A 22,979-nucleotide genomic window follows, 5' to 3' on the forward strand; every position below is an offset into this window, starting at 1 on the left:
CAAGATGCACCATGTATTATTGGGTTGCTTGCATCACAATGCAATCATGATACAAGTTATATGCACAATATGCCTAGTAATATGATACACCTGGCATGATGATACTTCACAGGCAGTACCTCAGTACAGCTAGTATCAAAATACACCTCATAATACAATGCTTAGTGATAGAATATAATGACTATTGCGATACAGGAAGTGAAATAATACCACTACTATCATGATACAGTACAAATATTCCCATGATACAGCCTGTATTGTGAAATGGCAGCAAATGATAATTATACAAGCAATATCGCAATACAAATGGGATCATGACCCAAGTTGTACTACAATACATTTAGTAACATGATATCCCTATTACTATGATACTGCCAGTATCACTATACAGCTAGTTCCACACTATGTCCACTCTTACGATACTGCTCGCATGATATGACTAGTAGCTCAATACAGCTAGAACCAATATATGCTTAAACTCTAAAAACAGTTGGGTGAAAAGGGACCAACCTGCGATTTGGGTCAATTTCACCCCCAAAATTGGGTTGTTTTGTACAAAATGACCCACAAAGTTGCGGCAAATTGTCCCAAATAGTGGATCCGTTGATGTTTTCCCCAAATTTGGTTGTTTCGGACCCAGCTGTCTTTAGAACCCATTTTTAAGTTGTTTTGGACAAAACAACCCAAAATGTGAGGTCAAACTGTCCCAATTAGCAGGTCGGTCCCTTTTTAAACCCAAACGGAGTTATTTGTGACCTGTGTCTTTAGACTGCGGTAGTGCCATTATACAACCAGACCACTGTGACCTCATCAAGTGTTTCTAAATCCGGCACGCATATCGATCACAACCATGAGCGAGTGAGTGCAGAAGCTAAAACAGTCGTCGCCGATGATTCCATTTAGTCCGTAAGCCGTTAATATCTCACCAAGGCTAACAAGAGAGAGTTTCCCAAAACGGCGTTGCCCTCGCAAGGCGCCGTTGCGTCTCCTTTCCTGGAGAGAATCTGATTTGATTTGTTGATCAAGCGGTGAGGAAAATGTAATTGGAATGTCAGCGAGATGTCCGTCTCCGTAACATACGGCATCCATCAGGAGAAATCTCATCAGAGTTATCAGACAAAGTGATTAGATGGTTGGGGGTAGGGGGGTCGGTGGGCGTCCCTGCAGAGAGCGTGTGCGAAGGGGGGCCCTCAGCCTCGGGTTCGGGCCCGACGCCAGCCTGCTGTGTGGTTATGTAAGCGATAGAGAAGTGGCGCGTTTGCCCCTCAAGACGGCCCACTGCCGCCATTCTCGCATGCATGAGTTGGGCGCGCTGCCATTGCCACTTCATTGCACGCAAGGGACAATTCATTAAGCACACCTCCCCTGCCCCTGGCAAGCAAAAGGCGAGCATTCCACAAAGCAAAAATTAAGGGATTGACTCTTAACTGTCTCGTTAATCGGAACGCACTAATGTTTACATTTCGCTTATTAGCTACCTGCTCTTTTACAGCGTTTTGACTTATCTCTTCAGATCAATATTATGAAGCACCAAACTCCCAAAAAGAATATGACATCTGATTTGTCAAAAAGAATTAGAATTGCATTGCAATGGTTAAAGGTTACTTAATTTATGAGTGGCTTAAGATAAGAGTACGTAACATGGACATGTTTGAGTGTCAGGTGCCTAAAGTGGTTGCTCTCCTTTGTAACCGAAATAAGACAAGATTCACCGCCTCATCTTTATCTTCCACCTAAAAGCTGTGCTGATCTGTGTTGTGCTGATCGGAAATCCAAATTTAATTTAATTTACAGCAGATTTACAGACAAGCTGGGTGGGACCACGCATAGATTCAATTTTGAGAAATATAAATGTGCACAGCAGGGAATGGGTTAATTGATAATGTTAATTAGCTATGCGCTATTTTGGAATTTCTATCAATTTAACGACGAATAAAAGCAATCACGGGTGAAAAGTGGAATAGCAACTTCTGACTGCTTTCTCAATGCTTTCTGTTTGTGAAAAGTTTGTTTAGTTACTAACAACAATCAGTGTGGTTACTTCGGCGCAATTTAGGGGAAGTGGAAAGACATCCTTGTTTTTTGGAACCTGTTTTCACAGCGGGATTTTTGCCCATTATGCACATGCACGACTTTTTGAGGCAGGCCTTCACTGGGGACTTAGCCAAGCTAATCCACCCGCTAATACCTCCATCACGTCGAAGGTAGTAAAAAACACCAAATGCCAACAAATGCTCAAGAAAATGTGTCCACTGCACTGTGACGTTTCACATACACCATCTGGTGCAGTTCACAATCAATATTTATCTAAAAACTTCACAAAATGTACAAAAATGCAAATGAAAGATGCCGATGTAATGTAATGATGTACACAGATTTATGGTTGGAGCTGGCTGGAACACATTTTGCTTGAACAAACCTATTAGAGGACTGAAAAATGCAGATGTCATCAAGGGCCAGCACTCTGGCCCATGCAAGGGTGAATTTGAAATCCCATTGGTTAAAGAACCAGTTCCATGGGCCACCACACGTGGTTCTGAAGGCAGTGAGAAGACATGGCAACACACAGAGAGGAAATCTCATTGGACAAAAAAAATGCAACATCCACATACCAGAAGCACGACGGTTACCCTATGCCGTATCATGATTCCGCTTGTGCCACATTACTGCCAGTATCACGATACAAAAAGTAACACAATAATAACTAAAGCATCACTTCACATCTAGTACCACGATTCCGTTTGTGTCCCAATGCCACTAATGTAACGATTCTGTTCATACCGCAAAGTTAGCGTTAAGAGTAGATCAAGTTTGTATCTCAATTGCCCAAATATCAAAATAAAGCTTGTATCGTGATATCACTCGTATCACAATACTGTTCATATCACAAAACAAGTATTGTATCACATTAGAGATTGTATCATACCGCTACTACAACAGTGCAGCAATATTTTTTTATTACTGTTGTATTGATAAGATCATCCACAATGCAGTACATTACAATATCATAATCATGTTAAGTTCAGCATTTTCTGACAGTGTCAATCAAAGGTAAGAACAGGTAGCTTGGCTTAAATCTCTTTAGCATGTGCAGGCTAATTACTGTAAGTGAGCAATTCGAACGGTTCTCGTCTCATCATCGCCTCTCATTCTGCCTTTTCTTTTTCTCTTGATAACTGACGGCCACCGCCTCGCTAATGAGCTGTCAGGCGGACTTGATGAACTGTCACTCACATTATAAACAGGAACAACAAGCCAGCAGTGCGTGGGTTGCCAGCACCGGGAGCCAAGGCAACCCCTTTGACTTGGTAGCATCCTGTAGATTATTTTTTTCTTCAAATGAAATGTTGTCATGAGAAGATGCATAGAGACACAAGGAGTTATCTACAGTGTTTCGTTTTGTTTTGTTTTTTGCGTTGTTTCCTGTGTTTCTACCCCTGCAGTGGAGGGCCGTGATTGTCCACTAATTGTGGCTAAATTGTGACATAGGCCAAATGTCACAGCACACACCGAGAAAGTCAACAGAAACAGCAGGAGAGGAAGAGGAGGCTGGTGATGATGAAGAAAAAAATGGAAGTCCAAATGGGAGGATTAAAAAAAAAAACAGCAACAACCAACCCAGAAATCTTGTTTGAATTTTCTTTAAGGAGAAAATCGTCTGCTCTAACACACACACACACACACACACACACACACACACACACACACACAATATGCCTATTTACAAGACAAATGGGCAGGCATTCTGGAGTAAGGTGTGTTGGTTTGGGAGTGATTCATGATGACGATATGAGAAAAAATATGATACAGTATTTTTAAATTCATAGCTCTCTACTGCTAATATCACAAGTGCTAGTATCATGATACAATTAGTGTAAGGATGCAGCTAATGTCACAGGATTGCTGCTGTCAAAAATGGTATCATGATACTTCTCATAACACCGTATAGTTAAAATACAGAAGCAGTATATTCAGTATCTCTGTACCGCAGGTATCACAATCACCGGTATCATGATACATCTAGTACCATCCTAATACCAATATATTTACATTAAGACTAACTTTGTAATACCGCTAGGGTCACAATACTGCTAGGTCCAGGATACTGCTAGTGTCACGATAAACCTTGGACAATACAGCGGATATCATGATATGGCTAGTATCGCAAGTATCCTAATATCATGGAACATATTACTACCGGTGGCACGATACAAGTAGCATCAAAACACAGTTAATATCACAATACAGGTAACATCATGATAAAGCTAGTAACACAATACAACTGCCCCTTGATACGGGTAGTATAAGGATGCATCTATCAGAGGATCACAATACAGCTACTATCTTGATACCGCTCGGGTCGTGAAACAGCCAGATAACACTAGTACTGTGATAGCATATCATATAGCCAGTGTCAGGAGTAACTGCAGCTACGAAACCTACACAAGAATCACGATACCGCCATTGTCACATATACTGTGAAATTTATCTAGCATTGTGAAAAAGTATTGGGACACCTAAAGGCGGTAAATTAGACAGAGTATGATGAGTTCTGTAGCTATAACAGCCTCCATTGTTTAGGGAAAAGTTTACTATTTTAATATAAGACGAAGGAGGTGCAGGGATGCTAAGGAGGTTATTAAGTCTGTGATTTGCTCCACTTCATCTTCTTCCTCAAAAAAAAAAAAAAAAAAAGAAAAAACAAAAATGGCAACTGTACAATGTTCTCCTGTTAATGTGAGATAATGGAAGTACATCAATTTCAGGATTTTTTGGGGTTTGTTTTTTTACGGGCCACTGCTGCCTCCTAAAGTCAATTAGTGGCCAGTGCTGACAATTCAACACATTTGCACACCGTCGGTCACTCTCGGACAGATGGATGACAACAATCATCAACAACAACCACATTCCGTGTCCGTCCATCTGCTCCGTCTTCTCTTGCCAGATGGCACAGACGCGGCGAGGACACCAGAGCTCAAAGAGTTTAGCTTCCACAGCAGGAAAACATCTGCCTCAGTGTCACACAGACCAGTAAGTAAAGTTGCAGGTCAACAAACTGATTGGATGGCAAAAGCAGACCATTGATCACCAGGGTAACTCTAATATCACGAAACAACTACTCTTATGACACTGCTAATTTCATTCATTCATTCATCCATCTTCCTAACCGCTTGATCCTCACTAGGGTCGCGGGGGGTGCTGGAGCCTACCCCAGCTGTCTCCGGGCAGTAGGCGGGGGACACCCTGAATCGGTTGCCAGCCAATCGCAGGGACGAACAACCATTCGCACTCACACTCACACCTAGGGACAATTTTTAGAGTGTTCAATCCGCCTGCCATGCATATTTTTGGAATGTGGGAGGAAACCGGAGCACCCGGAGAAAACCCACGCAGGCCCGGGGAGAACATGCAAACTCCACACAGGGAGGCCGGAGCTGGAATCGAACCCGGTACCTCTGTACTGTGAAGCCGACGTGCTAACCACTGGACTACCGGGCCGCCACTGCTAATTTCAGAATAATGCTAATGTCATGATAGGGCTTGCATTTACACAGCTGGCATTACAACTTAGTGTTACAGTTCGGCGAGTATCACAATACTGTACCTTCGATATCATATCTCACAAAGGGTAGTAGTACGATCCTCCTTGTATCTCAACACTGCTAGTATCCTGATAGTGCTGGCATACAACTAGTATTGTTGATTATCATGAAGTGGATGATAGCTACAGAGATAATATAGATAGTATCACAGTTCGGTCGGTATCACGATACTACTAATGACACAGTTATACCAACTGTGTCATTAGTAGTAGTCCAACGCTACAATTATTATGACAGAGCTAATGGTCTCAAATCTTTCACATCACATTTAGCCTCACTCAAAGGGGGAACTAGAGCAAGTAAAGTCGCAGGTAAACAAAATGATTGGATGAGAAGAGCAAACCATTCCTCACAGAAGCAACACCAGTTAAAAGTAAAAGACCGTTGACCTTTACAGAGACTCTTAGCATTTAGGTAGCGTCAGCACATTAAAGGTCTCCGAATGATTAATAGCCACCACAGCTAACCAGCCTTGTCGAAAATAATCCATTCTCGCGTCAAACTGTCAACATCAACAAGTCTTTACAAAATAAGTGGACTGGCAATGGTATACAAGTGTAAAAACAAGCGAGTTACGGTTCGGAGTCAAACAATAAATCATACTGGATACTTTTCATCACACATTAATGCTAGTATTAACACCAATAGTATCACCACACGATCAGTCTGATGAGATACAGTGTGGAGCTGATATCACGATACTGCTCGTATCGCAATAAACGCTTAACTGTCATAGTAAAACAGTCTGACACTTCTTAATGGGACAGTAAAAAAATACCAAGGTAAAATGTACAAACTGAGCTTTCAATCTCCGGCGCTTTTGTGTGTACCGATAATGAAGGTGGAATTTCAAATTGAGCTTTTGTTTGCCTTGTCCATCTTTTGAACGGCTTATGACCTTGACTAGCTTCTTGCTCCCTCCCTTCCACTTTCATGGCTCCCCGACAGTGAAGAACTCCTGAGCCAGCGAAATGCTTTAAGTACACTTGGCTGGCTGAGGTCTCTCGTTTCTTAAGACCACCCCCTACCTCCCTCATCCCTGCTAGCCTCCCCTGCTCCCAACGCGATCCCCTTTTCTGGTGTCGGCACATCATGTCTTCCGCCAGCTTCTGTACATCATTTTCTGCTCGTGATCACCCGTTGCCGTGACAACCTTCCCTCTATTTGGTCGCCCACCGCTTCCGTTCACTTTGGAGTGTCTGTCGCCACTCCCCCGTCGCCCATCACTCACTTTTTTTTTTTTACACACACCACTTGTTTCCGCGTGGGAAAAAAAAAGATCAGCTTTCGGTTGCATTCCTTGAAAGAAAGTACAAAATACTGTCCTTATACTGATACATAATATCAGATGTGCCAACGAGCACAGTCACAATGACAAACATACAGTTATTGACTGTAGTATCACAATACTGAGTTTCGGGCAAAAGTATTGGGACACTTACAGGAAGTGATTAAACCTTGAAAAAAAATCTTGGCAAGAAAAATTTAGAGGGGCAGGGGGAAATCACCAAAATGCATCTTGAACCTTCACTGAGGGACAAGACTGCGTATAGCAGAGTGTGCACAATAAAGTATACAAGGTCATCTTCGGACGAATGAGAAGAGTTAGTGTCACGTTTAAGCGGGGGCCTGTTCCTCAAGCATAAATCAGGCCCCTGGAATTGCGTGTATGTGACTGGCGTCTGCTGCTGCTGTCTTGCTGCTGTTGGTGGTATTCTGAGTGTTGTGTTGTGGTGTTCTTGATTCTGTCCTTGGTGTTGTTCTTTCTTGTTCCTGTAGTTACTGTTGTTCTTATTTCTGTCGTTTATGTTATTCTTCCTGCGGTCTTCTTGTTAAAGCTAGTGTTCTTTTTCCCTCTTGTCTCCCTGTTCTTGTTCCTGTTTACGGTGTTCTTGTTCTTATTTTTGATGCAGATTTTCTTGTCCCAGCTTGTGGTCTTTCTGTAAGTGCTTCTATTCTTGTCCCTGTTGCTTTTTCTGCTATTTTCAGTGTTGTATCATTTTTGTTAGTGGGATTTTTGTCCATAATGCTGTTGATGTTGTTGATTCTACTCTTCAATGTGCTCTTGCCCGTGTTATTTTTAATGGGTGTTCTTTATATTGCCTTTTTCATCCTTCTTGTTGCTCGTTTTCTTACGGGTTTCGTTAGCACCAGTGTTCTTGTTCCTGCGGTTCTTAGTATTACTGGTGATATCCTCCCTCTTGCTGTTCCTTTTTGTAGTATTGTTGTTGCTGGTGCTCTTTTCCCCCTTTGCTTTTAGGCTGCCGTTGCTCTAACTCCGGTGGTTGACGGTCTTTTGTTCTGTTGCTGTCGTTCCTGCGCTTGCTGTTACTGTTGTAATTCATCTCCTTGTTGCTGTTGTTGGGCGGGGACACGGTCGCGCGCGGACAGAAGACAAGCATTTTGGAAAGCCAACTCCGCTTTTCTGGCGTATGGATCGTCGGGCCAAGCCAACAAAGCACTTCGCCTTGAGGCAGCAATCAAAGCCACCACATTTCTCCCAAACACATTCAATTGAGAATGAGGGTCGGGTGGAGGTGTGGGGGGCGCTCAAGAGAAAAATGTGGGGGTGGGGTACACTGTTGTATATCCTCAATGGACAAACGTTATCGAATGCCAGGAGGACTTTCCGGTGCATGAGAATTTCTGGACGCATGTACCTGTGGAAATTCACGTTGGGAAGGTGTCACACGGCTAATGAGACGCCAAGACATGGCAGCCAATTAACTGTGAGCATCAGAGTGAGACCAAGAAAGGATGTAAACGACATGGGAATGGCGCTCAATGTTGTTAACACGCCACCATGCTGATGTGGCAACGCTGTGGGTGTGCGTGTGTGTGTGTGTGTGTGTGTGTGTGTGTGTGTGTGTGTGTGTGTGTGGCTGTCAGCACGCCCCACGACCATCTGGCAGCCGGATGCGAATATGTCGGTTAACCTTCTAGGTGCCAGAAAGCACATTTCGGTGTGAAAGTGTGAGAAAGACAGAATCGTTTACGTTTTGGTGTACTGCAGCACGCTTGACTAGTTCACAATGCAAAATGCATTTTTCATTATTGAAGTCATGACTCCGAAAAGGTACACAGAGTTGGTGTTTTATCTGACTCAAGGTTTCCGTTTGGCCTTGGTGGAGGTCTGCGCTTCACTCGTTTTGTAGTTGTTTGTTTTCTTGAGCCGTGATGTTTCCTGTGCTTGACAGTAGCGGAGTAAACACATTCCCTCACCTGGAACGCTGCAGTCATCACGCATTCCGGTGCGCTTCAGCGGCTCGCCGCGTCCCGGCCCAGCCAGGAGTGCGCGTGCGGCTGTGCGCGCGTGCGTGGCCCTCAGGCTGTGGAAGGGAAAAAAACTAAACAAAAAAAAGGGTTAATTTGCCCTGCTTGACTGCTGGAGTGACAAACAAACACATCGTGACACCTTGGTCCTCTGGAGTAGGTTGTTGTGGTGTGCTCTTGTGCCACTCGTTCTGTGTGCCTGATTTGCGGACGTCTGCAGGGATCCCTCCCTGGCTGCGGTTCAAGTGAAGGAGATTTTAGGTGGGATTTTTGAGTACTGCTCGTTGTCATTACTGCTTGCTCTTGACGTTTTCGTTCTCATTGAAGGTTGCCACTTTTCTTGGTCCTGCCGTTGTTGCCACCGACCTCACTTGTGCCCTCCGTGCTCCTCTGGGATTCTCTGGCCCGGTAACTCGCTGCACTTTTTCTCGCCTCGGCCGTGAATTTCCACCGAGACGACGTTCAAGAGTCAATCGTGCTGGAGCCAGGCAACATGTGCACTTCCCGGCATGTTGGCGGAGGTATTGAGGACCCTTTAAAATGACATGAGAGGTGTCACACACTGAAATAAAGTACCGGTACATGCTTTTTGGTTGGAGCGCATCATTTGTTTATTTTCAAGGAAGACACAAGAAAAAAATGACTGTATATCCGTTTACCACATTTAATCATGCACATACAATGTATATGTTTGTAAATCCAAAGGATAATTATATTTTTTTTCAGTGCAATAGTATGTGTTTCTACATGTGCGAGCATCGGCGCACACGTTGGTTTGCAGGAGTGCGTATGTGTGCATGTCTGTGTGTCACATTCAGATTTGTCCATTGGATTTCGTGTACGTGACAAGCAAAAAGTTGCAATCTTTCAGAACTGACAAGGTGACTATTTCCCCAACATGCACAAGTGGCATCATACTCCATGATGTTACACGAGGGGAGTTACCTCAGCGGGTTCTGCTGCTCTTAATTAAGGCGCCACCTCGGTAGCTTTCCGTTGCCATGACGACGCAAAGTTGCGTGCAGTCGGTGCCTGAGAAATGAGGGAATAAAATCCATTTTCCAATTAGGCCGCCAGCCTCTTTGGGGCGGCCGATGATCTCATAGCGCCCTCTGCTGGAAGATATCAAACACTCATTTCAGTGAATTTTAAACATTGTAATCCTATTAGGGCCAGAGTACTACAGTATGTATCTTGTGTTCACATTAAAAAATAAACCACTACAAAAAGAACCTTTTATTAGGAAAAAAAATTGCATTCAGACAACAATTTCATCAGTTGGCGAAAAATTGATCAGAAGGGCTGTCATGACAGGACACACATGACAGTCCATTGTCCAAAAGTGAACACAAAGTCCGCCATTTTGGTTTGAACCATTCGTGTCAATTTCCGATCGTAGTCCTACCCCAGGGGTGTCAAACTAAGGTCCTGGAGGGCCGCTGTCCTGCATGTTTTCCCAAGTCTCCCTGTTGCAACACACCTGATTCAAATGATCAGATCATCAGCAAGCTCTGCGGAAGCCTGACACTGAACTTGTTCATTTGATTCAGGTGTGTTGCAACAGGGAGACTTGGAAAACATGCAGGACAGCGGCCCTCCGGGACCTGAGTTGGACACCAATGTCCTACCCTGAAAAATGATGGCCAATTTAGGCGAAACCAGACTTGCTCAAATCAGCCCCAATTGGAAGCAGATACACTGACTAAACAGATGGGTGAATTTAAATTTCCAAACTTGTCTGTCATTTTTGGTGGGCTGTGTGGCGTCAAAATTTGATGCCCAAACATAAGCAAAAGGACCTGCTACTGAACAAAAAATAAAATAAAAATTACCCCCCCCCCAAAAAAAAAAAAATAAATAAAAATAATTCCCACGATGCATTTGCTACACAGTGTGTCTGAGCTGGTACGTCTTTACCTCCACTCCCACACGTGCAAGTATTTTTGAGTTGCTGTCGTTTCCAGGAGCCGGGCAGCTATCGGTAATGTCGGGAAATGTTAATTTCCCCGAACGCCTGTTAAATTACAGTCCAATCCTGGCCATCACGGACGCTCGCAGCTCCACAATGATTATTTTTCGGCACGGAACAGCCCAGTCACTCGCATTTCGGCGTATGACGGACGCGCGCACGCGCCCCCCCCCGCAGTTAAGGACTCTTTTTCAGCAAGTGACGGCCACCGTGGACGTTTGACCTTAATAACATTTAAAGGTTTTGGTGAACTGAGGCCAAGAGGCGTGCAAAATCTTCACTGGCAGACCAAATGAAAAACAAGCACTTCGGTCATCAGCTTAGCTTGTCGTTGCTCGTAAACGTTCCCTAAAGAAAATGAGGGACGTCTTCACCCACTCGCTACTTGGCTGCCGCGAAGCAGCGCACTTAAACTCATATTTTCCCCTGGTTCACTGGAACGCCTCATCATCGCAGCTCGTTAAGTGCACCCTGCATCCGACAAGGAAACTTTATCAAGGGTGGAGCGGCTTAAAGATTCAACTCAACTTTATTTATAGAGCACTTGGGGAAAAAAAAACAAGTGCAGCTCGAACAAAGTGCTGTACATAATATTGCGCAAGATACATTTCAGAATGATCATTAGTGTAAATTAAATTAGTATTCGGGGGGCGTCACATCTACCTTGAGTTTTGCTCCGAGGCAGTCAGACCATGGACAGTGGTGCCGTGAGATAATTTTTTTCATTTGACTTGCAAGAATTTTTTTTAAAAAGACAAGCGCCTTATGGGGAACTCCAGTTGCCCTCCAATGCCACCTGTTGGCCACCAACAGAACAATCAAGACACACAGTGCAGAAGTGCAGGTTTCAATTCCTGTGTGGAATTTGCTGGGTTTCATCCGGGTATTCCGGATTCTTCCCACATTCAAAAAAATTGCATGGCAGGTTAACGGAACACTCTAAATTGTGCATAGGTGTGAGTGTGGGCGCAAATGTTTTTTGTCGATGCGTGCCCTGTGATTGGCTGGCAACCAGGTCAGGGGGTCATCCGCCTACGGCCCGAAGTCAACTGGGAGAGGCACGCCCCGCAACCCACGCAAGGAGAAGCAGATCAGAAAATGAATGGATGGATGATGTTGAGCAGTTTATATCGTGCATCTGCTTTCCACGCTAGCTTTGAGCACCAATCACCACAAAGTCAGGGTTGCCAGATTGGAATCACAAGAAAATGGATGATACGCATAAGGGGTAACGCACGCCATTTTTCTCATTTGCAGTACATACAATACCACCCCCAATTTATAAAATGGCATTGGCAGGTTTCCGGCCATGCAAACATGCTCACACACTCACACGAGAGTTCCAAAAGTTTATTTCCTAAAAAAAACAAAAATAATTTGTGGTACAGAGTGTTTCACACGCATATAGCGGATAAGACCAAAGTGGAATGCTTCTTATATTTATACACTTACAGTTAAGATTTATAGGTATATATTCAAAGGAACACGTTTGCCAAAAGTGGTATTTCTTGCTAAACATAGCTTCTTTCAAACAAGGAAATGTAATAAAATAAGATTTTTAGCACCACACTTTAACACAATAAATACTGACAGTTTGGCATTTAGCGCGTGTTTCGTTAGCATCGCTAATGCGCTTGAAATGATGTAGAAATGTACAATTTAGAATTTTCTCCGGCACGCCTGACGACTCATGTTCTTATACAAAACAGCGTAGCCACAAAGAACGTGATTGACAAACAATCAAACAATTACAAAGTACACCCTGGAAAATATTTTCATAACATCTGATGTTAACTCCCATTCAGAAACTAAGTTCATAACTTACCTTCCTTACGTACATTTGCAATGTAAATTCGCTGACACACACATTTGAAGCGTACAATTCAAAACATGAATTTGTAATGCACCGTCACAAAATTATTTCATAACGTACCTTCGTAACCTTCGCAATGCAACTTTGTGACGTAACTACGTAACATGCACTTGGAACATGCATCATAATGTAACTTTGGAATAGGACTTCAAAACAGAACTTCCTAACAAAACGGTACGGAAAACGCCGTGGTAGCTATGGTGAACTAAATAAACACAACATAGCCTCAGAGTGTAAATGGTCACCTTAAAAATAATCTTAATGTCTCTGCATGTTAAAATGTCCACAGATCTTTGGCTAAGGGCTACAATTTTTATGTACAGCATTGTTGTTGTTGTTGATTTTTTTTTTTTGTCTTCGAAAGCAAACATCCACAGGAGAAATGAAACAACTCGATTAAAAAATATATTTTTCCACTAAACCACCTCCACGTAATTAGCGGGATAAAGTCCCTCCAGCCCACCGTCCTTCACTCCTCTACACCAGCCCTGGTCATCCTCTTCCTCAGTCTTCATGAACTCTTCGCCTGCAAAGAGGAAGACAAACAGGATTATTTGGTCGTGTTTTTGTGTGTGTGTGCATGTGTGTCACACAAACAGTGTTTGAAAAAAAAAAAAACTGGGAGTTTGTTTACCAGCTTTGAAGGAGAGTTCATCCGTCTCCTGGCCGACGTAGTCGTACAACGCTCTCACTTTCACACCAACAATCATTGCACTAAAAAAAAAGAAAAACAACAACAACAAAAAACAGGTCATCGACCGTATCGTCATCATCATACTTTTGCGTCAAATTCCTTTACCTCTTCTCTAATGTTGCTTTCTCTCCAACCACCTCTTTCCCTTTTTTATTTTTTTTCTCAGGTGTCCATTCCTGCACATTAATTCATTTGGGGGGGAAAAAAACAAACAAACACAATCAGTATGTTAGCATGGGTAAATGTTAGCTCATTACTAGCATGTTCTGCCAAATCCTAGAACATATTTTGACTTTATGGCGAAGAATTTAATGTTAGCTAGTACTCTATAATATTTGCATGCAGTTGCACGTGACTGCTGTTGCAGTGTGTTGGCGCCCCCTGTTGGTAAAATCTGAGACCGCAGGCAGTTGACAGCAGACAAGTCCCCCTGTCAACGATGCCATCAGTCTCATATTTTATGATGTTGAACGTAAGAAACATCACAGCTAGCTATAGCAATGTGGCTAATGACCTAACAGTAGCTACTGGCCGTTAGTTTTGTCAGTTTTTCATTGTTTTTCTTTTCTTTTTTTTAATGCTAAGCTAATTAGCCGTGGGAGCCACCTGAAAGTGCGGCCAGTCAGTGGGCATGCCTGGCCCATGCGTGTTCTTCCACCAACGGAGGTCCTCGTGTTCGTCGATGGCTGCCACCGTATCGTGCAGTTGGCTGTAAACTTCCTTCACACTGCGGCAACGAGAAAAATGAGAGAATGATTGATGATGTTTATCAACATGCAGATGATGAATTATGTGAATTTTATAAAGCGCTGACCGGGCGCTTGTGTTCGTCATGCGGGGAGGGATATTATTTTCCTGTTAGTTTGACACAGGTGGGAGAGGAAGCGGCACACGGGAAGTTTAATGCTGTATTTATTTACATATACAGTGGCGCCTTTTTCGTGAAGATTATTAAGATATACAGTGGTACCCTTGAAGTTCATTTAAATAAACAGTGGTACCTCCAAAGCTAATTTAAATATACAGTGGCCTTTAAAGTTAAGTTATTTTGAAGTTGGGTGAAGGTATTTTCAAAGAACAATGGTAAATATACAGTGGTAGATCTTAATTTGAATGAAGTTGTGTTTATAAATACACAGAAAGATCTTTGAAGGTTGTTTAAATATAGGCTGGTGGTACCTTAGAATTTTTTTTTTAAATATGAAGAAGTACCTTGGAAGTACAACGGAGTGTTGGTACACTTGAAGTTAATTTGCTAACCGGTGGTGCCTTTGATGTTGGCTGACTGCCTTTTCAAAGACGTAGTTCCCTAAAATACACAGCAGTGCCTTTAAAGCTGGGTGAAGGTCAATGAATGCAGTGGCAGTACCTTTGAAGGTGATTTATATGTACTCCGGGGTCTCGGAGTTGAAGGTCATTAAAATACAAAGTAATGGTACATAAGAAGTTGATTTGCTTTCACAGTCTTACCTTTGATGTTCATTTAACAATTCAACGGTACCTCTAATGTGGTTCATTGAAAAACGTACGGAGGTAACAATAAAGTTGACTTGAATGTACATTTGTACCTTTGATTAGGTTTATTGAATTATCCAGTAGCGGTATACGTGAAGTTGACACGAATATAAAATGGTGATACCGACAAAATGGAAAGGAATCGACCCGGGTGAGGCAACCTGTCGTTGGTGGTGACGTCGAGGTGCTTGTCGAAGGAGAGGAAGGCCTGCTTGAGGAAGACGATCCTCTTGCGCTCCTCGTCCTGCGACTGGTCAAAGACGGCCTCCATCTCCTCCATGTAGCGAGGGGCGTAGCGATTGGTCTCCTCCAGTACTTTTTCGTAGCGGGTTCGCACCTATTGTGCACAGAGAAGCACCACACCGTTAAAAGGGACTTATGATACTTGTGATGTACTCAAGCAGGGGGTGGGCAAAGTCTGGCCCACCATCCACATGCCAAACACTCTTTCATTTCACCATTGCAGTTGATTTGATTATTTACAAGAAGCCAACTAACCAATTATTTAATGGGATGAATTAATTGACAAACAATACAATTTAAAAATGACGAATAAATTCCTATTGCTGTTGATGGTTCATTACCTTGTGCGTCTCCTGCTGGACCATCTCTCGATCCTCCTGAATCTTCTTCTGCTTGTCCGCCGCCATGTTCTGATTGGCTTGTGCTTGTGACTCGCGCTCCCGGGCGGCGTGCTCCTTGCGACTCGCCTTGTGGTATGCCCGTTTGGCTTTGTCCAGCTGACAACATATCAAATAAGATCACACTCGACATCCTCAGCGATAAAAATCTCAGTTTCCAACGGTCGGTAACTGACTTTTCCTAACCTTTTTAAGACGTTTGGTCCAAGGCTTCTGTGCTCTGGCATAGCCGGTCTCAGCATCCTGGGCTTCCTTGAACCCCCCTAAGATCTTCTTGGTGAAGTTGTCCTTTTGCCAGACCCTCAGCCTCTCGGCGTCTTCGGTCACCAGGGAGCGGCAGATGGAAGCGTGCAGAGATGCCAGACGGTCGGCCGAAGACAGAAAACACTGCCAGGCCTTCTGCAGGGACCCGTACAGAGGACCTGAAGAAGAGAAAGGTGAAATATAGACACATGTTCAATACTGCCCGAAGTCAGCTGGAATAGGCTCCAGTTCAATACCACAGGAACAGTTTGACATACATTCCTAACTGTAAATATTCAGTAAAATAACACATGCCAACTTTTGGACTATGGACTTTCCTAGATAGTAGTTGAAATCTCAAGGGGAGGCTTTAGGACTGAGAGAAGATTCAAGTTCCGCGAAGTTTCAAGACACTGTTCTACTGCTGACAAAGTCTTAGTTTCCAAAAATACGGTAGTCCAGAGAAAAGGTATTGTCCAGAGAAAAAGTTCTAGCCTGGGAGACAGGTCCATTCCAGTGAGAAGGTTCTTGTCTTAGGAAATCTTAGTCCCATGGGAAGATTATAGTCCTGACAGAAAGTTTTAGTCCCAAGGGAAGGCTTTACTCCTAAAATAAGGTTTGCGTCTCCGACAGATGTTGTAGTCTGAGGGGAAAGTGTCAGTCTCGAGAAGGTTTTAGTCCCAAGAGGCTGTTGGTCCAGAGTGAAGCTACTACTCCTGGGAGACGGTTTTAGTCTAGTCCCAAGAGGTTTTAGTCAAAAAGACTTTTTGGTCCTAAGAAATGAGTCTCGTATTGTTAAGGGATACTGGACTCTAGAAAAGGTGCAGAGAAAAAGTTCTCAGGACCTTCAATAGGGACTGGAAAACATCTTGAGTCAAGACCAGGGGTGCCCAAGTCCGATCCTTGAGAGCCTTGAGGCAGCCTGTTTTAGATGCCTGCTTCCCTCCAATATACCTGATTCAATTGATCAGGATCATTATCAGGCATCTGCTTCTGCATCGCTCACTGATGTCTAAAACTGTGCACAAAGTGTCTCAAGGACCAGACTTGGGCAAGCCTGGTCGAGACTTCTAAACGAGTTTGTAGGTTGGTTGTGGCTTTCTGACATTCAAACACTCACTGGAGTCCACATGCGGCTTCCACTTGTTGCTCCATTCTTTGAGCTGCACTGCATACTGACGCTCCACTCGGGCTCGCTCCTGGATGCACGTTGCCAGGTCGCTGCATGCCTGGAACGCGTCCTCCGTGCGTCGTACCGTGCGCTGGTAGTTGCCAGGCTAAAAGACAAAGAGACGAGGATTTAGTCCTTCAAAATCAAGAGCGTTCCTGCTGTAACGATATTAACAAAGGTTGGTCGCTACTGAAATCTACAGAGAAAGTCAGAGGTTTGTGGCACGTAATCCAAAACTACACATCTCCTAAAGGGGCGTTTGGGCCGGGGAGTTAACAGGACGACCACCAGAGAACGCCAAAGGACACCAAACCAGAGTCCCACACAAGGAAAGAACAAGAGAGTGGCTAGATTGTGGATGTGGAGCTTGGACGTCACGGTCCAAAGTTTCCTGGCAGCCTTTGACTTTTCCTGCACTGAGTTTACTGTCCGTTTGACAGTAAGTCATCTCCTTTCATGCGACATGACAGGAAATGAGCATGGAATTAAGATGAATAGGAAGGAACATTTATTGTAAAAAGCCTTTGGAGCCCTCTAGATGTATGAAATAATGTGGCAGTCCCACTGTCATTCCCATCAAAATGTCTATTTCAGCGTTTGATCTCGTTCATGTCGTCTATTACTAAGAGCTTCACGGTGTGTGTTTGAGTGTGAGAGTGTATGTGAGAGTGAGGGTGTGAGAGTGGGTGAATCTGTGGCGAAAGAGGTTACTATGTGAGCGATTGAGAGTGTGTGACAGCAACTGGGTGAGTGAGTTAAACAGTAAGAGAGTTGTGCGTGTGTGCACGTCTGTGCGTGGGTGTGTGTGTATGCATGTGTCTTCCCTAAGCAGAACCAGCTGAGGAATCCGCTGGCGGGCCAACAGAAACAACACAGCACAAAACCAGTTGATAGATGCTAACAGACTAGCAGCAGGTTCTATATTGTGCTTGCAATGGAATCTGGGAAGTCTGGAATGCTACCACGGCTAGCCTAACGCAAACATTTTTGAGTGCGTGTGTGTGCGTGTGAGTGCGTGTGTGTGCGCGGTTTGGTGTCTGTGTGCACTGCAACAATGGTTAAACGACTGTAAAGATTAACAAATGCTAACATGCTAGCTGTAGCAATGCTAACATGTCAGAAAAATATCACCCAAAAAAATAACGATATTTTAAAATATATCTTTAAAACATAATAAATAAATCATAAACAATAATAACAAAATAAAATAATATGTACATTTTAAAATACATAAAATACATAGCACCAAGTACAACAATATTGTAGGACGATCAATAAAATTTTTACATCTTGCTTTGCAGTTAGGAACTATTTAAAATGAGACTGGCTAAAATGCTAACATGCTAACTTTGTAGCTAGATAGCAGTCCGAGTATGGAAAGCACTCTGGCGGACTGTGGGAAAAATATTTTTTCATAAGGATTGATAAAATGCGAACTTGTTAACGGTTGGTATCTAAAATGAAATCATAAAATTAGGAGCCACATATCCCAAATTTTACATGTCAAATGCATAAAGGTAGAAAAAAGTCTGCGTTAAGGGAATGGCTGGACATTCTGGGAACAGCAATTGACTTGGAGGCATACTGTTTCTTGTGTCTCAACTGTGAGCTGCATCCAATTAGTCTAGCGTAGCATGCTAACTGGAAACAAAGAAGGGGGAGAGGGCGCCTCTCTAATGAATGTCACATTGCCACAAGCCAAAATGTTTTCTCATCCTGCATGAAGACTGCAGTAAAACAAGTGCAGGAACCAGTTTGATACAAGTTTGATTTTTTTGATTCATCTATTGAGTCATGTGAAACTCAATCAGAAGCAAATCCACGTTCATGCTTCCGTCTCATAATGGCTGACTTCTATTTACGTTTAGACAAAGAACACCTTGTTAACTAGGAGCGATCCGCTGCCTCTAGCGCAGACGACACTTTGTCATGTGTTTAGTCTCGAGCCCGATCACACACGCGTATCCGTACACGTGCACGCACACACACACACACACACACACACACACACACACACACACACTAAGTCACTATTATCTAGTGGATAAAATGCTAACAAGCCAACAGTTGGTAGGCTAAGGTTTGGCTACGCTTGGACATAAACCTGGGTAAATAAAGTATTTAAGCAGATTAATCAGAATTTGCAGTAATGTCGCAGATTCCATTACTATGGCAACGGTAAATAATGGTCAGTTTTTTGATAATCTATTAATTGTGTAGAGCAGGCATGTCCAAAGTCCGGCCCGCTGGCCAAATCCGGCCCGCGGTCGAATTTCATCCGGCCCTCGGCCCCCGTCATAAAATCAGTGCCGTCTGGCCCGCAGGTTGGGCGCAATGGAACACGTGTTGCATTGACTGAGGTCTCGTAGACTGGCGAGTGATGTTTCATAGAGTACTGCTTCCCTCTAGTGGCTAAATCAGTAATAGCATTCACAAAATGAGTAATAGCATTTAGACACTAGGGGGCATCACTCACGAGTTAACAAGCTTACTAAAATTTGTTGAACAATATTGTTGTTCAATGTAAAGAATGTCAGCCAAGGTCGGCCCCCCGACATTTTACCACATAAAATCTGGCCCCCTTGGCAAAAAGTTTGGACACCCCTGGTGTAGAGCCCTTGTTAAATTTAAATTTGTCCAAAACTCAGAATTTTAGGTCCATAACAGAAAATATTTTCAGCTTTCTGGGATACTGTGATGAAAGCACACTTATTCCTTTTTTTTTTTTGCAAACATCTGCTTTTACATTAGAAAACAATAATCACCACTTTAGCCAATTTTTACATGTTACCGACCAAACCAGTGATAAAATCATAATCAGTTTATATTTTTGCATTTTTTTCAATGTGAATTTGAAATATTCTCATGTAAATGCAGAAAACTAGAAAACTTGGCAAATAGATATGCATTTTACTTTTTTTTCCCTGTCAACCGTCACTATCAAATGAAAGTTGCTAAAATACTAACATATTCACAGTTGGCGTGTTAACTTACAGCGAGAACTTCGTACATCTTACATCATCTTACCATCCAAAAGCTGCGATGATTCGCATCCTCGTGGTTGTTGTTGGCTGGCAGCGTCGACATTTTGATGTCTGCAAGATGAAGCAGTATCTCGTTAGCGTCATGACACATATAGCTATAGCAAGCTAGCTCTTATGTCATTTTGTGCCAATAGGGGCACATGGCTTTATCTGTAAACTGCAAACAAGGCATGTCAAATACAGTCTTCGAGTGGCCACTACTGCATCTTTTAGATCTTTCCCCTCCTTCAAGACACCTGATTCGAATGGCCAAGATCATTATCAGGCTTCTGCAGAGCTGGCTGATGAGCAGGAGCTCTCGAGGACCAGATTTGACACCCCTGCTCTACAAGCAGTTGCATAACCTTATCCAGAGTCTGCATCTCGGTGTGCCTGTTAATTCTAGAGATACGACTATGCTACTGTACACATAGCGTCACCCAGAATTTGCCATAAAGTCTGTTTTTGTTTGGCAAATTCAACTGACTATTTGGCAGCTGCATAGCTTTATCCAAAACCTGCTTTCATCATTTATCAAAAAAGGAACCACAAACATTTCACCAAATTGAATGTCCCTTGTGCAGGTTCCCTCAGCACAATCCCGCCAAGACGCTAACGTCGCTAACCCCTAACCAGTGGCTAGTTAGTGGTTCGGCTGATTACTAGCCTATTACGACCATGCGCATGAAAGCAGCCCTCCAAATCATTTCATGTTTTATTAATATCTCCTCATTTTCAACTCACTATTGTCTAAAAATAGATCTGGTGGGAATGTGCCAGTCGTAACTTCCTGTCCAAATTCAACTCGATTCCCACACTTGCTAACGCTAGCACAGACTTTATCTTCCCATCCATAGCGACTAAGCTTTTTTCCCCGCACAGATTTGTTGCTATTGTGCGTGGAATATCACATGCTCAGAATCTCACCCCATCTATCTCGTTCTCTTTCTCTGATGAGAAAGACATAACCCTCAAGGAGGTATTGAATTGCTGTCCACTTGAACCCTGACCTCTACTTCCTGTGTTGTACAGACAGGGGGCTGTGGGGCTACTTTAAAAAGGCACTTTTGCAGGTTTTGCAATCATCTGTCAGTCAAATAAGAAGTTGAGGTGATGTTATTGTTTCGTGCCAAATTAAAAACAAAAGCGCATTGCTACTGTGCGTAAAATCACTTGACTCGTTGCAGTCGAGACCAACAATTTTCTGTGTGAAGCTGAGTGGACAAAGTCACATTTAAAAAAAAACATGTTGCATTTACTGCATAGAACTGCTTTGCTACTATTTGTACATGTTCTTGTGATGGGTGTCATCTTTGGTATATATGCACTCTGAAAAGTCACAAATGAAAAGCTAATTTGCCGCGACTGCGTCAAAAACCAAGCTGAATTAATGACAGGAAATGTCGCCACCCCTTGTTAACATCATAACCACATTGATTGCTGGTGCCATAGCTTATCAGCAAGCCAATCTTAATTTGCTGTTTTTTTCATGGGGTATCGTTATAGTTGCGTTAGCGTCATTGTAAGTAGACCAATGTGTGAAAAATCCCTAATCAGAAGCTGATGAGATATTCTGTCAAACACTGAGCCGAACGACTATATTCCGACCACTCATTGTAGTCATTAATCAACTATCATCAGTTAAATCAGAAATCCAAGGTGAGTCACATGAACTCGTTTTGTGAATTGACTTGCATGTAAAAACTCGGAAGCCGCCACATGAACATTATCGTCACATCAATATCTCATCGTGTCAATATATTGTCATCAGAAATTAATTTGGTTGATTTTTAAGAGGAGTCGCTCTTCAAATGCGCTTTGGCACACGCAGCAAAGCTGCACTAATCAACTCTAATTTTCGCAAAAAATGGACCTCAGATGGTCCAACTTGAACTTCTTTATCCAAAGCACTTTCATGTTGTGCTTGTGCTTGCAGAAGGCCCCAATGGAGACAACGGTAGTTGTTGAACTTAGAACATTTGAAACAGTTGACCAAAAAAAAGTTCATGTGGTGCATCCTGGCAACGGAACGAGCATGAATCCTGCAGCCAAGCGGGCGTCATGTTAGAGTCGACCGCCCCCCCCCCCCGTTTTCATCTGTCAGACATAAATCAGCGTCCGCGCACGCGCGCGCGCAAACACGCACACAGTAAAAAAAACTGCAAAGAATGAAGAGCAATGAGGGACACTCCCTTCAGATACTTACCTAACCCGGAAAAGTTTTTTCCCGTTGTTTCTCAACGTAATCACTTTTTAAACGATGTTTTTTTTTTTTAATCCTGCTCTCTCGTCTTTCACGGTGCCGCTCCCGATCGTCTCTCTTCCCTTCGGCTTTTTCGCGCTTGTGTCAGATGAGTTGGCCTCCTCTTCCTCCTCCCCCCTCAAGCCTCCTCGCCCCTCCTCCCTCAATTCTCGAACTTCTCTCTTTCCCTTGTTCAGCGCACCCTTTTAGCCCTTTCTCTACCCCCCCCCCCTCTCCTTTTACCTCCTTGAAACGGCTGCGGAACTTATTTGTATCACGCGCTTAAACCCGCCGTCTTCAACTTCATGCACAATTTGTGTGTGTGTGTGTGTGCGCGCGCGCGCACGTCCCAGATGAGGCCATTACTAACTTTATTGCCCCACAAAAGAAGCTTGAAGCAGCACAAATTTTCACTCTTTACCCCCTCAGCATTCCCCTGCGAGCGCAGCTGGAAGAGACATCCGGCGCGCGCGTGTGTGTGTGTGGGCGTGATGACCCCCCCCCCCCCCCAATCACCCACCGCCCCAAACAAATGCAGCCGTATTTTGGCAGGAGGAAAATTAGGACAAACTCTTGGAGAACAAAAACGATTCATAGCGCATCAACGGCAAAGGTTTTTAAAAAAAGCGGCGAGGTCTTTATAGGGGGGGGGCGGGAATCTTTGGATGGGAGCCCGCAGATTTGATTAGCAACTTTTTTTTGTTCCAAGAATGAAAAGTTACTGTAATTTGA

General features: G+C 43.4%; 1 protein-coding gene and 1 long non-coding RNA gene across 2 annotated transcripts in view; one reads left to right on the forward strand and one right to left on the reverse strand.

Annotated features, from left to right (window-relative positions):
- LOC127589522 (uncharacterized) overlaps window positions 1–22,979 on the forward strand; it is a 134,340-nt gene that overhangs the window by 37,956 nt on the left and 73,405 nt on the right. The gene's annotated exons all lie outside the window — the stretch shown is intronic.
- On the reverse strand, window positions 12,181–22,421 carry si:ch211-51c14.1 (protein kinase C and casein kinase II substrate protein 3). Its single transcript, XM_052048702.1, has 10 exons — window positions 22,212–22,421; window positions 20,010–20,077; window positions 16,932–17,088; window positions 15,755–15,990; window positions 15,512–15,667; window positions 15,089–15,264; window positions 14,019–14,139; window positions 13,518–13,588; window positions 13,353–13,432; window positions 12,181–13,244 (listed from the first exon to the last, which is right to left on the reverse strand). Exons 2-10 carry the CDS (start codon window positions 20,067–20,069, stop codon window positions 13,135–13,137), a joined length of 1,167 nt encoding a protein of 388 aa, XP_051904662.1. The 5' UTR covers window positions 20,070–20,077; window positions 22,212–22,421; the 3' UTR covers window positions 12,181–13,134.

The sequence above is a fragment of the Hippocampus zosterae genome, chromosome 17 (genome assembly GCF_025434085.1).
Source record: "Hippocampus zosterae strain Florida chromosome 17, ASM2543408v3, whole genome shotgun sequence".
NCBI classification, from domain to species: Eukaryota; Metazoa; Chordata; class Actinopteri; order Syngnathiformes; family Syngnathidae; genus Hippocampus; species Hippocampus zosterae.

Bases quoted from the DNA above. Each gene is read 5' to 3' on its own strand.
- si:ch211-51c14.1 (XM_052048702.1), bottom strand. From the start codon at position 20,069: ATGTCGACGCTGCCAGCCAACAACAACCACGAGGATGCGAATCATCGC. The intron at 15,991-16,931 runs GTGAGTGTTTGA...TCTCTTCTTCAG, and splicing joins GAAGCCGCATGTGGACTCCA to GTCCTCTGTACGGGTCCCTG. The intron at 15,668-15,754 runs GTTAGGAAAAGT...ATATGTTGTCAG, and splicing joins GGACCAAACGTCTTAAAAAG to CTGGACAAAGCCAAACGGGC.